We start from the raw sequence: 15,693 nt of genomic DNA on the forward strand, positions 1-15,693 counted from the left end.
TAACCCAAATTATGAGACCCACAAACTCCGGATTGAAGCTGAACTCTGCTCTGAGACTTGATGCTCTAATCAATGCAGTTGTGAAGAACAGGTTCATTCAGCAACTTGCTAAAGTTAAAACTGTTTTATCACAACATGATTTTGAAATTTCATGATGATGGTAATTATTTTTTTGTTTTTGTTTTAATCATAAACATGGAGAGGAGAAGGTACAACCATCAGGTTGGCAATTTAGAATGAAAAGGAAAGAATCAGAGAAGTGAAGAAAGGATGCAGTTGAGTATGCACCAGGGTTATTATAGTTTTGGAATGTTTCATTTTAGTTATTTTTTATTTTGTTTTTAGTTTGTTTTTTAAATGTAGTTAGTTTTAATTAGTTTTCAGGGTGGTTCCGTTAGTTTTTATTAATTTTAGTTATTTAATAAATGATTAGTTTTAGTTTAGTTTTAGTTAGTTTCAGTATTAGTTTTAATTTTTTTTATGTGTATTACTTGTGCACAATATTAAACAAAAACAAAACAAACAAAAAAACACCATGGGTGCGACGTCATGATGAAGGTGCTTTTCTATTGGCTGCTGCAAGATGACGTCACTTCTGTGTGACACACTTTCAAACGTCATTATTCCTGTTGATATAAAAATAAATCTACTTAAAATCACATTTAAAATCATCCCCAAAGGCTCATGCGTTAATTTATACCCCAAAGACTAAAACGACGGACATTTTTGCTATAATTATAGTTATTTTGAGCTAGTTTTGTAAACATAAAATGTAGTTTCAGTTAGTTTTCGTTTTTTTTTTTTTTTTTAAAGCATTTTTGGTTTTATTTTGTTAACAAAATTGTTTTTTCAATTTTTGTTTACATTTTTTCGTTAGTTTTAGTTAACTAAAATAACCTGAAGACAGTAATGTCATCATGTCTCTCGTACTTGCCAAGATAAATGAACTGACATCAGATAGAAAAATGTTGTTGTTTTTTGTAAGGCCACCGACAGTACTAATTGCTCAACAATTCAACTGACAATCAAAAAAAAATTAAATGTCTTGTTATGTTGCTGGTATGTTGCCATTGTTATCTATTTTTTATAACTTTTTTTTTTTTTTTTTAGTCTGCAGCAGGATTCCAACAGTGACCCTCCGGCTCCGGTTCCAAAGTCGACATGCTTACAGGTGTGTTATACTACCACCGCCCAGGCAATATTGTGTCGAACATGAGGTTCTCAAACCGGTCGTGAGTCATACTTCCCGAGGGTTTGTCTTCCTCAAAAGACGAGTGGCGAAAAGGAGATGAACTAGTTTGTCGGCTTTGTTTATGACTGAAATTGCATTGCCTAATCGAGACTATCAACTTGTTGCCAAGATCTGTGGAGGTGTTGTTGATTCTTAAAGGTGCAGTTGTTGTTATGCTTAATAAACATGGACTTTGAACCACCTTATGCTTCTACTGTTAAAAAAAAAAAAAAAAAAGAGGGCATGGGAGGGTGTGATTTCTCATGTTAAGGTTTTTCCCACGACTAATCCACCTAAAGTGTTAGATGCAGAAGTTGAACCCACATCTTGGACTGGATTATTTGACATGGACTAAAAAAGGGTAAATCAAAATTTCTACAAGTTTTCAAATATTGTGTTAGTCTTGAATACACAATTCTATAACTATTTTTATGCTTAAATGAGTTTAAGTTTGTTTGTGAACTGCTCAAGCTTCAACAACATGTTTGGCTTTGTATGCCCATTTTTCTTTTTTAAAACCGAAGTGCAAAACTAACACCAAATTCCTAACCTGCCATTTTTGTGTGTGACCCCTTTTCCCCAGATTCAAGTGAAACCAAGCTGACCGAGATTGTTTTGACTCTGGGCCAACTTGCTGTTAATCTCTAACCTCAAATCATGCAGTGGAAAATAACCGCGGACACTCCTCGAGCAATCACGTGTGAAGAAAAATGTTCCACACTCTTCATGCGCTTCACTCTTTAGCAAAATGTTTTCTTTTCGTTGGGCCGTTTGTTGTTTTTTAATCGCTTTTCATAAGCCGGCCTGCGGTTGGGTGGGATCGGACGTCTCAGAAGTCACATGCTCGCAGGTAAGACGACTTCAACAGCAGTTTCCACCAAATGCAAATTATACGCAGTAATCCGTCGCTAATTTGTGGTTCACCTGCCACTTCCTAATATTGCAGATTGTTTTTTGTTAAATGTATGGATTTTTTTGTTTAAAAACAATTACAGTGTGTTTAAAAGGTGTCTCGATGTGATTACAGCATGTGACGACTAACTCGGCTACGAAGTTTGTCTTTAAATTCAGTGAACATAAAATCTGCTTCCTATTTTTCCCGAAAGACATTTACTCGATTTTGCACATGAATTTTCCTTTCTTATCATATCCGAGCGAGTGGAATAGATCACTAAATATAACCTAAAAAAGTTGAGGAAAGATGCCTGGATGCAACCTTTAAGAAACCTTTTGTAAAGTTTACTTCTGACCAACCTTTATGAATTGAAAGGAGATATATTACTCACCATCCTTTATGGCAACAATATTTAAAACTGATGGCCACCAGTGAAATTTACAACTAAGCAAAAATGCTTAAAGGGATACTTGACTCACTGAACAATTTTCAGCAGTGAAAATTTTATATTTGGTCCAGAATGAATTTGATAACTTGTACAATGAATACCTTTAAAAAATATTTTTTATGCTTGCTGTCGACTGATGATGACATCACCTGTGCTGAGGAAGTAGGTCACGGCCAATCATGGCTCACCTGTTTTCTGGGTTTGGCCAGTAAACTGAGCCATGATTGGTCGTTACCTACTTCCTCAGCACAGGTGATGTCATCACCAGTTGACAGCAAGTAGAAAAAATACTTTTTAAAGGTATTAATTGTACATGAAAAATAATGAAGGTATCAAATTCATTCTGGAAAAAATATTAAAGGGATACTTTACTTATTTAGTCATTTTTGGCAGTCAAACATTAATATTTAGCCTATAATAAATTTGATCTTTTAATTACTTGTCATGTACAATTAGTACCTTTAAAAACACATTTTGCAACTTGCTGTCGACTGAAAATGACATCACAAGAGCTCAGGTAACCAATCACAGCTCAGCTTGTGAATGTCACATGACCAAACCTAGAAAACAGGTGAGCTGTGATTGGTTACCTGAGCCCTTGTGATGTCATTTTCAGTCGACAGCAAGTTACAAAATGTGTTTTTAAAGGTACTAATTGTACGTGAAAATAATGAAAGTATCAAATTAATTATATACAAAATATTAAATTTTTATTGCTATAATGTGCTAAATAAGTGAAGTATCACTTTAACTTTTCACTGCTGAAAATTGTTCAATGAGTCATGTATCCCTTTAAGTTTCACACCAGATACCTAAAAATGGGGGGGCCTAATAAGATAATTATTTTCAAATAAAAAATAAAATACAAAAATACAGTACAACCGAACAGTATTGATGAACAACATAAATAAATAAATAAAGAAATACATAAATAAATAAATAAATAAACTTTGTGAACCTACTGTTCAATTTGAACATAAAGATTTAATTAATATTACTATCCATACAAATAAAAACGGCTATAAACATACATTGTTATGAAATACAGAAATATGTGCAAGGTATATAATTTAGAGGAAAAACGAAAAAAAAAAAAAGATTTGCGGCAACGATCCTAATTTTAGGTTTTTATTAATTAATTTTGAAAAAACAATGGAAGGGCTGATCTGAGAATTGGGTAAAAAATAATAATTTAATAATAATAATTTTATCAATTTACTAACAATTCGCGTTACTAAATGTGAAATCCTGTTAAATGGAACACAAACCTATTTCAAATTATTTTTGGTCAACGTTTTCCATTTTAGGGTCTCTCTGAGTGCACGGTGGCACCCGAGATGCCACTGGCCGTCCCGGACAGCGACGTCGCGGACGTCCAGATGGTGACGGCCAAAGTGGAGCTCTGCTGCAAGGACGACACGCCGTGCACGTTGTGTCTGCTGATCGACGCTGAACTCGCCGTCCGTGCGGCCGGAGACGCGGACGAAAGGCTTCAGTCGGGGCGTGGCGATGAGGCGGATGCTGAGGAGGAGATAATTTCAACAGGTGGGAATCGACATCTTCCACAACCACTTCAGCATCAGCATCTACACTCGGTGATGTTATGGTGGTATGGTGACAGCGAACTCAAATGATATTTGAACAGCGGAGCAACACATTTGACAAAAAATAAACAATACTCGCATTACTTTTGTTCTTCTCACTGTGCAGCAGCGTCTGTGACATTATGTTATAAAACACCACCAACTATTCCAGCATGCAAGAGAGTGGACTTCACAATCAGTCCGACTTCACCAAAAGTTGCAAAGGTAAAATATGACTGCCAGATAAGTGCTGACTTGAGGTCATGTTAATTTGTTTTTCTGTTATTTTTTTTTAACTGTGCAGGTATCCTTGGTGATTACGAATCCATCTGGGGTTTCCTTCGGCAGTATTGTGTATGTTTATCCTTCAGAATGGTTGCATCCCTTTGTGGAAGTCGAGGCGCCGTCTCTCAATGAAGGTATCACTTTGAAGTACATGTTGAACTTGTAGTCACGCCTACAGCAGGTTTGTGACTTTAACTCTTCTTGTCTGTCTGCAGTGTGCTCCCAAAACCTGCGGAAGCCCATCAATGAGTGTCACGGTGAGTGACAGCACGTATAATGTGGACTTGACAGTTGTTTGAATGGTAAGGAAAATAAATAATGAGCTTCTCCTTCCAGTGCCCACAGTCAACAGTGCTATTAATGAAAGAATGAATCAAGTGGAGCTGACGTTTGCTGACAGGAACAAAGTGTGCATTCAGTATGAGGCGGATGGAAGATGCCAGGTCTGAGTTGCACGTTGTGTGTGGGACACAAATTGCCATCATACATCTGTCCGTCCATCCGTCCATCCATCAGCCATCCATCCATCCATCCATCCATCCATCCATCAATTCATTCATTCAATTATTATCCATTTTGTGCATCCATCCATCCATTCATCCATCCAACCATTGTCCATCCATCCATCCATCCATCCATCCATCCATCCATCCATCCATCCATCCATCAATTCATTCATTCATTCAATTATTATCCATTTTGTGCATCCATCCATCCATCCATCCATTCATCCATCCAACCATTGTCCATCCATCCATCCATCCATCCATCCATCCATCCATCCATCCATCCATCAATTCATTCATTCATTCATTCAATTATTATCCATTTTGTGCATCCATCCATCCATCCATCCATCCATTCATCCATCCAACCATTGTCCATCCATCCATCCATCCATCCATCCATCCATCAATTCATTCATTCATTCATTCAATTATTATCCATTTTGTGCATCCATCCATCCATCCATCCATCCATCCATCCATCCATCCATCCATCCATCAATTCATTCATTCAATTATTATCCATTTTGTGCATCCATCCATCCATCCATCCATCCATCCATCCATCCATCCATCCATCCATCCATCCATCCATCCATCCATCCATCCATCCATCCATCCATCAATTCATTCATTCATTCAATTATTATCCATTTTGTGCATCCATCCATCCATCCATCCATCCATTCATCCATCCAACCATTGTCCATCCATCCATCCATCCATCCATCCATCCATCCATCAATTCATTCATTCATTCAATTATTATCCATTTTGTGCATCCATACACCCATCCATCCATCCATCCATCCATCCATCCATCCATCCATCCATTCATCCATCCAACCATTGTCCATCCATCCATCCATCCATCCATCCATCCATCCATCCATCCATCAATTCATTCATTCAATTATTATCCATTTTGTGCATCCATCCATCCATCCATCCATCCATCCATCCATCCATCCATCCATCCGTCCATCCATCCATCCATCCATCCATCCATCCACCCATTCATTCATCCATCTGTCCATCATGCATGCATTCATCCATCCAAGCATGAATGTATATTGTGCTGTGATCCATGCTTTTTATTTATTTATGTATTTATTTTATTATTATTATTAGTATTATTATTATGATTATTATTATTTTTATTATTTTTATTATTATTATTATTATTATTATTATATTTATTTTTCATCTGACATACTTTTCTTTGAAGCTAGACAACACTTAGGATGCAGCATACCATTGTATTTTCATCTTTATCTGACACAGACTCAAAAAAATGTGCTTTTTTTTTTTTTTTAATTAAGTGCCATTTAGTTGTTACTAGGGTGTTTCCAATAGGTTGTTCTCCTGCCTTTTAGTTGCATGTGCGCACACGAGTGCTGCTCATATCTGATGTTATGCGTCCCTTTAGATCTGGGAGACAAAAACCATCCCCCTGCACTCTGTGACCCCCTGCCTTTGTCTCCAGGTACTTTAATTTCAAACATGAAGCACATGCATGGTAAACAATTCTGTAGCAATGTACAGTATATGTGACAATGTTGGATTTGTTGGCAGGTTTGGGATGATGACAAGCCGAGACGCTCTCAGAGTTGCCCCTTCAAAAACATGGGTACGCAAAAATCCTTTCCTTTAATTCAACCTCCCGTCAAGCTCGAACCATTTGCCGGCGCTGCCTGGCCTCCAATCGGATTGCATTTGAAAACAACTTTCTCATAGGAAATTAGTGAAAATAAAAGAATTAACTATCATCAATCTTTTAATATCATACAAGTGTAAAAAGAAGTTGTGGACATCCCCATCAGGGTTCCTCGAGAAGAACATTTGGCAGAATCTGACCGCCTCGGTGGGTCACGGTCGAATGAACGACAAGGGCCAAATGCTGCTGTGGAACCTGTCTGCCCCCTGCAGGCTAGAGGGGGAAGTGTGGCCCTGTAGGTGGACCTCGAGTCACAATTGCACTGAGATCAAAGGCTTTCGGCAACAGCTGGAGAATACAACATGGGAGCAAAAGAGTAATCTCCAATGGGTAAAATATATATCCTTGTATGTTTTTATGTTGACTGAAATGTGAGCGTGAATGTCTGTCTGTCTTTCTGTCCGCATGTATACAGTTGAACCTCGGTTTTCAACCGAACTGTATAAAAACTAAAGCACCATTTCACATAGGAAATTATTTACTTCCAATTAATCGGTTCCAAACTCCCCCATAAATTAGCAAATACTATATGTGTGTGTATATATATATATATATATATATATATATATATATATATATATATATATATATATATATATATATATATATATATATATATATATATATATATATATGTGTGTCCCTCTAGGTGAAAATTGGTTTTTTTGAGGACATCAATCTGCAGCTGTTCCCATGTGTGATGGTAAGAACATGTTCAAGCATTCTCAATACTTTTTTTTTTTTTTTTAATTCATTGTGCTTATTGGGGGCCAATTATTTTTGGGATTTTTCATAAACCATCTAACTATTTTCGTTATTATAACCTTGATATGTATGCGCAGGTGAATTTAACGAGAGGGGGCCTTCACCTAGGACCTTTCTGCTCTCATCACTGTGAGTTTGCACAAGTTATGGCAGGAACGTGAACTATATGCAGTGTGTCGCGTTTTATGAGGATGAAGTCTTCTTGTTTGTCATTGCAGCAGCCAGGTGGCGCTGGAATCTGCTGGCTGTAGCTGGCTTGCTGGTGATTGCCATGACAGCGTTGATGTTATGTCTTCTCCACGGCTTTATCAAGAGTAGGTTCAATCTGTACACGACTTTTATGAGTTTTATGGAATTATTATTATTATTATTATTATTTTTGTTATTGTTATTGCTATTGTTATTGTTATTGTTATTGTTATTATTATTATTATTATTATTATTATTATTATTATTATTATTATTAGTATTATTTTGCAAGAATGTGCTGTAGTTTGATAACATGATATTTAAACTTGAACTTGCTAAAATGTTGGTCATGCTACATGTCATCAACCCAGCCCGCAATATACATTTGGAGTCGCAGATTTTCTGGGTTTGGTCACGTGACGTTTGCAACGTCGTTCGTTATGGGTTAGTTATGACGTTAATTTCGGTCGCCAGCAGAGGGCAATATTGTTAATGGTTTATTTTTTTCAAGCCTGTAAAACCCCTTATACTCACAATCTGAAAGATGCAGTTTGCTATTATAGTAGACCAAGTTATAACAATTTTGAAGATGTAATTAATTTTGTCATTCGTTATGACGAAAAAAAAATAATACAAATCTTCTCCCAGATTTGTGCCTTTCCTGATGGAATTAAAATCCAATTTCAACTCTATCAATAAGTGAACAATAAGAAAAACAATAAGCTTTAAAGAAAGAAGTTTTAATTGTAAAATATCCAAAAATGGTTAAACTGTTTTACTGCGACTTTTTTTTTACATTTTTATTTTACTATCATGTTTTTTTTTATTTTTTCCCATGTCTATTTATTTATTTATTACTGTGATTTTTTTTAACATTTTTATTTTACTATCATGTTCTTTTTTTTTTAATTTTCCCATGTCTATTTATTTATTTATTTATTTATTAATAGGGAATAATAGTGTTAACTATATTTAATGTATATTCTTATTGAATTTATATGAAGACAAATGTTAAGAAGTTTTGCATATGAATGTTTCAAAATGTTATAAGTAATATATATTAGTTAATTCAATTTAAAAAGAGATATTGCCCAACATGGCCTCCATTGATTGATGTTGATGGAGTTATGAATTGCTCAGTTCATGACTATTCCACGAAAGCAATATTCAACCAATATACTGTGTTGTGATTAGCTGTGGCAAAAAAGAAAATACAAAAACAACAAAAATACATAAATAAATAAAAATCTGTTTACTCAAAGACTTCAATCATTTGCTACACATGTGTCTGCTTGTAATTCAATAATCTTACTGTATTTTTTTGGACAGTAGTAGTAATGACATGATTGTGTATGACTGCATATTCCTGAAAATCTTGCAATTATGCATGAATATTCATCTTATTTTATAGAATGGGCAAGCAGATCATTCTCTGGAGGACATGTAAAGAGTAAGCTTTCATTATTTTCTTTTATATTTCAAAAAAGGGAAAATCCTGATGACATTCAACTCTTTTTGTTTTAGCTGCCAGGAAAGGTCACATCGTCCTCCTGAGTCCACCAGATGGCATTTCCGAGGTTTGTGGCCTGGGCTCCCTGCTCAGGAGTCAGGGCTTCAGTGTGTCTGTGGACCAGTGGAGCAGGATGGAGCAGTGCAAACTGGGACCCCTGCCATGGCTTCACTCCCAGCTTCTCCACATTAAGATCCTGGGAGGACGTGTGGTGCTCGTGCTGACTCGCAAAGCTTTGGGGCTGGCGCACGAATGGAGCCAGCAACACCGGGAGGCAATCCAGGCGGGGAGAGTAGACGGGAACGTGCCTCTGCCTCCGTTCTCGGATGTTTTCGTGGCCTCGCTGTGCCTCATCCTCGGGGACAAGCAGCAAGGCAGAACCGCAGAACGCTTTCTCCTGGTCACATTTGAACACGATGTTGGGCAACCCCCTGGAAGCTTGCCAGAGCTATTTCGGGGTCTTCGTTTGTTCCAGCTTCCCTCCCAGATGAAAACTTTCTTGTGTGAGCTCGCTGGGGGAGGAAAAGGGAAGGCAAAAGGTGGAAGGACAAAGGCCGGCTGGAAATGGGCAACCTTTGACGGATGGAGATTAAAGACGAAAAATGCCACATATAGCCAAGGAACAATACCCGCACAGTGTAAATATTTTGAAATTTAGAGACAATGCTGGACGTTTGTTGCACTGAGCAAGGGACAGCACTTATAATGTAATTAGAATATGACTGAAAACGTTTTTTATTTTAATTAGTAATATTACTAGTACTCATTGTTTACTGTATTTTAATAGGTGGATGCTAAATGGCTTGGTACGGTTAAGAAAAGCAGCGGTTAGCATAACATTACAACTGTAGCAGACGGTGTATAACTCGTTAGCCTGTTGGGCAATGGTGGCCCGAGGACTGACCAGACTCTCACAGTCCCCTTGGGAAAAGAAAAAAAAAAAAAAAAAAAGAAACATGAGGGTGATTCTTTTTTTTTTTTTTTTTGCAAGCCTAAACAATTATTCAAAACCTCTGCTAAACGTTCAATATAAATTTTTCATGAAAAGCAGGGGGCGGGAGGAGTAGGGTGGTTAGGGGTTAAGGGGGGGGACTAACCCTAACCATGACCCCAGGAAAAAAAATCTGCAAATATGCAACCCCATATTTCATCTTCAGACCTACCCTATATGTTATATTAAGCAGACATATCATGTGCACATATTTTGTCCATATTTAAAATGACATTTTGTCATACATCTGGTTAAGTAGTGTGTGTTCATATGTGGCCCCCAAGGACCAATTATGAGAAATTGCGGCCCCCCTCCAGTATTGAAGTATCCCATCCCTGGCCTAAAAGCATAATGTCCTAAATAATTTTAAACTTTCTGTCAGAATACCAATAATAAAAAAACACACACCAGTGGGCTTGTGAAAATGTGTATGTGTTGTTATTATTATTATTATTATTATTATTATTTCTGTGTAGATTCTTATTTTGATCTATTACATTATCGGGTTAAAAATGATAACGTAAGGTGAGTGAACAAGAGTCGTATCGTTAGCCTAATAGTGTAACTGCCCAAGTCGGTTTTTTTTTTGGTTTTTTTTACTTAGTATTACTAAATCAACTTACTATTACTAAATCAAGGGAAATAATTTCCTTACCAAATCAATGAAAAATATGTCCTTGCTAAAAAAAAAAAAAACATTCAAATGAGACAACTAAGCTATTGGGCTAACAATATACACAATGCAGATGCGTATTGTTGATTTAAAAGCATTGTCCTTTTAAATTTACTGGTACCAAAATGAATAAAACATACCAATATACTTGCTAAATACAAACAAACATATACAAAATAAATATAAAAAAAAATGCTTCAGTGGTTTTCTGAAAACATTCAAATATGACTTAGCTAACTATTAGCATGCTATTAAGCTAATGACATGCTATCTCATGTACAGCCACACTTTAAATTTATAAAAAATAAATACTGCAAAACATTGATAATTTGTTTATTATTATGGCCACAGTGTGTTCTGTGAGGAAATTTAAATGAGATAAAATAACATTAGTCGATATGTTACTGGTTATGGTATAAAAATAATGATAGCATAACATGATAACATCGAGTCATGTTATGGACTGAATGAGGATAGCAGAGCGTGTTGACAGAAAGAAAGTCACTTTTATTTGATGGATATAAACAAGCTGGCCAACACTCAATAGTAATATTCGGTTACAACACATACAATAGCAAACCGGGGCACGGAGGACAGCCTTCTAGCTTTGAAAACAGGAAACATCACAGAGGATCCATGCGTCTGGCAACACTTCCTTCCCCCAGTTTTTCTTTTTATAGGTTCTTCCTTTAATTAATTGTTTTACATCACTTTTCCTCTTATATACTTTAGCACACACACACCCACACACACCCGTTGCCATAAAAATAATAAATGCCAACACACGCACCCACGCGCACTTTTCTGAGTAACATTTACACCAGCAACCCCAAAAACATGCTGCACTCTCACAAAACCGAACAGGCTGATTACTAAAAGTGGGGTGGGGGAGGGAGGGGGGTGACACAGTGAGACACACATTACTCTCAAACACCGACATGACACCGCCACGATGCAAGAGTGAGGAATGATGCTCCAACGTTCACACAAGTAATCATTCAGCATGCTGGACAACTCACATTGAACTTGCTCCTATAGGTCAGTACTGTACAGCTCAGAACATTGACTTTTACAAATAGTACAGCCTCCAACTGGCATCTGCGACTAGCGGAAAGCATAGAAAACGTAAAGCTAACTTAATGCAAAAATGAATATAAAAACAAAAACAAAAAATGTTTCCGGTATTGGTCACAGTGATTTGTTCAATAAGGTTTTTATACAGTAAAAAAACACAAAGTGAAAATGTTTTTCGGCTCTGTAATTCCCTCCAGCGTTAGTCAGTGTTGACTGCGCTGCGGAGGCATCTGGCTGCATAGAGAACAGCACACCATCCTTGCTTCCAACAACACTCCCATTGGCACGTAATGTTAAATAAAAATCAGCACAAATGGGCACGTTTGAAATGCAAATGATATATTTCACGGTAGGAGAACCCCCTACTTCAAGTATTCAGTGGATAAGGACCTGAAAAGGGAGGCTTCATACTCAGTCCCCCTGATGGTAGTCAGAGGATTTCATTTATGATTGACTTTTCTTTTTCTTTTTTTTTGCTCCTCTGTCTGTTTGCATTGTCTTCCCCTTATAAAACACAACCTATCATGATTAGACTTCCTGTAAACACAAACACAATCTGGAGTTTCTTGGTCAGTGACAGGCGATGGAAGCTTCACGTGGGAAGCAGACGATGCCTCAATTGTGGAAGATTGGAAAAATACATATATATTTATAGATTTTATATACACACCAACCACCACTTGGCCAATACAGAGGAGACACAAGAGAAATGGAGGAGTTTAAGTAACAGTCTAATTCAGTTTCCACTAAACTGCAACAACATGTCGTATGTCAACACTTGCGTTTACGAGACAACACAAGAAAAGTCACGAGAAAGAAAATGCACTCCACACACGTGTTCATAAGTGAGATCCTCACTCACAAGTGCAAGTTCCAAACGGGCAGCGCACATCATTGCTTTCATGGAAGTTGCTCATGTTCTCTTTTGTTTTGTTGATCTGATTTGTCGCCACAGGCCAACTTGGTGGGAACACATGGGCCGGGGCCGAGGTTTTCAAAGTGTGGAACAGTGGGCCTCCCCAAAGATTACAAACATTATCTACAATTAAGCCCAAAAGTTGCCACAAGCATCTTTTTTTTTTGTTAGGTTTCTCCTAGCTGGAACTGACACAAGAAAGTGTCAAAAGTGTAAGTTGGAAAACATTGGCCTTTGTTGTTTACATCTTTGTATTAAAATAAATAAATAATAATAATAATAATACTTAAAAAAAAAAAACATAAAAAATTGAGAGCCATGCTACCAACGTAGCCACTTTAGCTAACGTTAGCTTGTTTACAGTACACCTTTCGTGGATGTTAGTGAGGGGTGTGGCTTTGGACAGAGACTCTTCGTGAATTGAGGTTACAGATTCGTATTTTACTACTTTCTTTTGGCACTTCCAGCTAAAAAGAACCCCGCCCACACAAAAAACAACAACTACTATTGAAGTGAGGTTACAAACTCATATTTGACTACTTCCCAGCTAAAAAGACAGAAAAAACAAAAAACCTCAGTTACATTATACTTAATTTATTATATTTTTGTGATTGCTATACTACAGTATTCTCTAAGACATGAATTTAAACAAATTTCCAAGATGAAATTTAGAGAATATTTAAAGAAATGCAAATTATATTACAACCAACTGCACATTTTCCTAGATTGTTGCTTAAAATTTGGGTCACTAGTTAATATTATTTAAAGGCATATTTTAGAGCATAGCTGCTGAATTTAATCCAATTTAAGTATTAAAAATTAATAGCAAAGTCTTGTGAGATTTCAATATATTTAATAAAAAATATATAATTCATTCATTCATTTTGAGTTTACTGCTTGCCTTGTTCTCTCACCACACGTACCATTTTTAAAATTATTTTGAAATAATCAATTCTCCATTGAGCAGAAGTTAGCTTCACAGGTTTAAAAATAAGAGTTTGAAAAAATTTTCAAACTGTTGCGCCTCTTCTCAATTGCTTTGTCTCACACTTTGAAAACCTCTGGACGAAGATAGAGGAAGGAATGTAAAATAGGTCAAAGGAATGTAAAACTGGTTTCTACAAAGATTTAGATCAGCATTTCTGCTCTCCTCTTTTTTCCGCTCTATTCCTTTTTTTTTTTTTTTTTTGCACTGTGTGTGTCTGTATTTTTAGACAGGGAATGTTAGTCTCCACTCAGTTTTTTTTTTTTTCTCTCTCCAGATGTACAAAAACACATAACACACCTCTCAGTCGCCCCCATCTGTTTAGAAAAAATAACCATAAAGAAAATCCTTTTTTTTTTCTTCAAACAAATTTCTCACCACGTATAGACACTCTATAGATTCTCTCTATGTATAATATATGCATATCTATCATATATGTGTACTTTTTTTTAAGGAGGCCACCTTGCTGAGAGGGACTGAAACAGGTCACTACGTTTGAGGATGTGGCGCAGACTACTTGTGTACGAGATGGGTCCTGCTGGAACTTGAAGGAAAAAACATCTACTAGAGGACTGTTGTTTTTATAGAACTCTTGAGTCTCTTAAGGGTTCTTCAATTGATGGCAAAGTGCCCCTTGTGATATATGTACAAAGTTGTCTACTTCTGTTTATGGAGCCTACTCAGCTGTAGAAGTAGCGATAGACTCCCTTGACCCACTGACACCAATTATATCAAGCACCTGCAGCAGGAGCACCATTAGTTTAGGAAAAAAACAAAAAAACATCCTGCAACAAGAGGAGGTGCATAGTCTCTTTTCATAATCTGGTAGAATCTCGTCACTTTCTTGGCCACTCTAATTGGGTGGATTATTACACTTTGAATACAGATGGTGAGTCAAATTCATGCAACACTGACGTCTGCATAGATTGTTTTTTTTTCTTCCCACTTGGTTGGATTGAAATGAGGTAATATGAAGATGATGGCAAACTCAAGCAAAAACAAGCCGGAGGGCCCTCATGTTCACTTGAAGGCACCTCTTCCAAAAAAAATGACCACACAAGACTCCATAGGCGGCACAATCCGATCTAACATTTGGGACATCGCACGTCGAACATCAGCTCCTCCAAGTAGGTGACACCAGTAAAAAGGTACAAAAAAGGTCAGTTTGTGAGTGTGTTCTCCGACATTTCAGGCTTGCTATGATGTGAAGATGAAGACATGGCGGACGCAGCCGGATCCAAAGGAGTCAGTCAGGCTCGGGGGAAGCAGACAGCAAAGGCAGCCGTGACCTTGAAGCAATCACGAGGAGGAGGCTAGCAAGGATGGGCGGGGCTTGGAGAAGGTGGAGAACAGTCTTGCGATCTCCTGAGGAGGCCTCGCGTTCGGCAGGCGGCAAGTGAGGTGAAGATATATGTGAGGAAGAGGAGGCGGGAGGCGTGGGGTCTTTCCTTAGCTGCTCCACACCTACAGGTTTTCTGTAGTGGGGAAGCTGACAAGGTCTGCTCCAAGGTCACCTATAGGCACAACAGGCATACAATAGCTGATATTAGTATTTATTTTTAATATTTTTTTTAACATCACATATTCATTAATTTAACAATTCTATCATCATTCCTTTTATCTACTCAACTATTTATTCATTTATCAGTTGAATGTATCTGTTTATCTAGAATCTGTTTATATATATATATATATATATATATATATATATATATATATATATATATATATATATATATATATATATATATATATATATATATATATATATATATATACACACACGTTTTGTAATACAGTAGATGAGCAAAGCTATATTGCTGTTTGAACGTACCCGCTCGACTGTCAGTCTCCCACCGCCTGACTTGCACACCTCCGGCCACCCCCGTTCCTCCCAAAAACAAAATAAAAGCCCGAAGGTCTCC

General features: G+C 37.0%; 2 protein-coding genes across 5 annotated transcripts in view; one reads left to right on the top strand and one right to left on the bottom strand.

Annotated features, from left to right (window-relative positions):
- Positions 1-808: 808 nt before the first annotated feature.
- On the top strand, positions 809-10,545 carry il17rc (interleukin 17 receptor C). Of its 3 annotated transcripts, none has more exons than XM_077530512.1 (15): positions 809-1,171; positions 1,815-2,081; positions 3,882-4,119; positions 4,285-4,382; positions 4,462-4,576; positions 4,658-4,699; positions 4,779-4,885; positions 6,378-6,434; positions 6,524-6,578; positions 6,772-6,995; positions 7,315-7,368; positions 7,508-7,559; positions 7,649-7,744; positions 9,031-9,069; positions 9,144-10,545. In XM_077530512.1, the coding sequence occupies exons 2-15, from the start codon at positions 1,980-1,982 to the stop codon at positions 9,785-9,787; spliced, it is 1,923 nt and encodes a 640-aa protein (XP_077386638.1). In that variant the 5' UTR covers positions 809-1,171; positions 1,815-1,979; the 3' UTR covers positions 9,788-10,545. The 3 variants fall into 3 exon arrangements, with proteins under 3 accessions (XP_077386638.1, XP_077386639.1, XP_077386637.1); XM_077530513.1 differs by lacking the exon at positions 809-1,171 and adding an exon at positions 1,368-1,592 and having other exon boundaries at positions 4,288-4,382; XM_077530511.1 differs by lacking the exon at positions 809-1,171 and adding an exon at positions 1,369-1,592.
- Positions 10,546-11,279: 734 nt separating this feature from the next.
- Positions 11,280-15,693, bottom strand: part of erc2 (ELKS/RAB6-interacting/CAST family member 2) — a 45,677-nt gene continuing 41,263 nt past the window's right edge. For both annotated transcript variants that reach the window (XR_013284770.1, XM_077530730.1), the window contains exon 21: positions 11,280-15,282. The gene's annotated coding sequence lies outside the window, so the exon portion shown is untranslated. The remainder of the gene's footprint in view (positions 15,283-15,693) is intronic.

The sequence above is a fragment of the Festucalex cinctus genome, chromosome 8, assembly GCF_051991245.1.
Source record: "Festucalex cinctus isolate MCC-2025b chromosome 8, RoL_Fcin_1.0, whole genome shotgun sequence".
Lineage (NCBI taxonomy): Eukaryota > Metazoa > Chordata > Actinopteri > Syngnathiformes > Syngnathidae > Festucalex > Festucalex cinctus.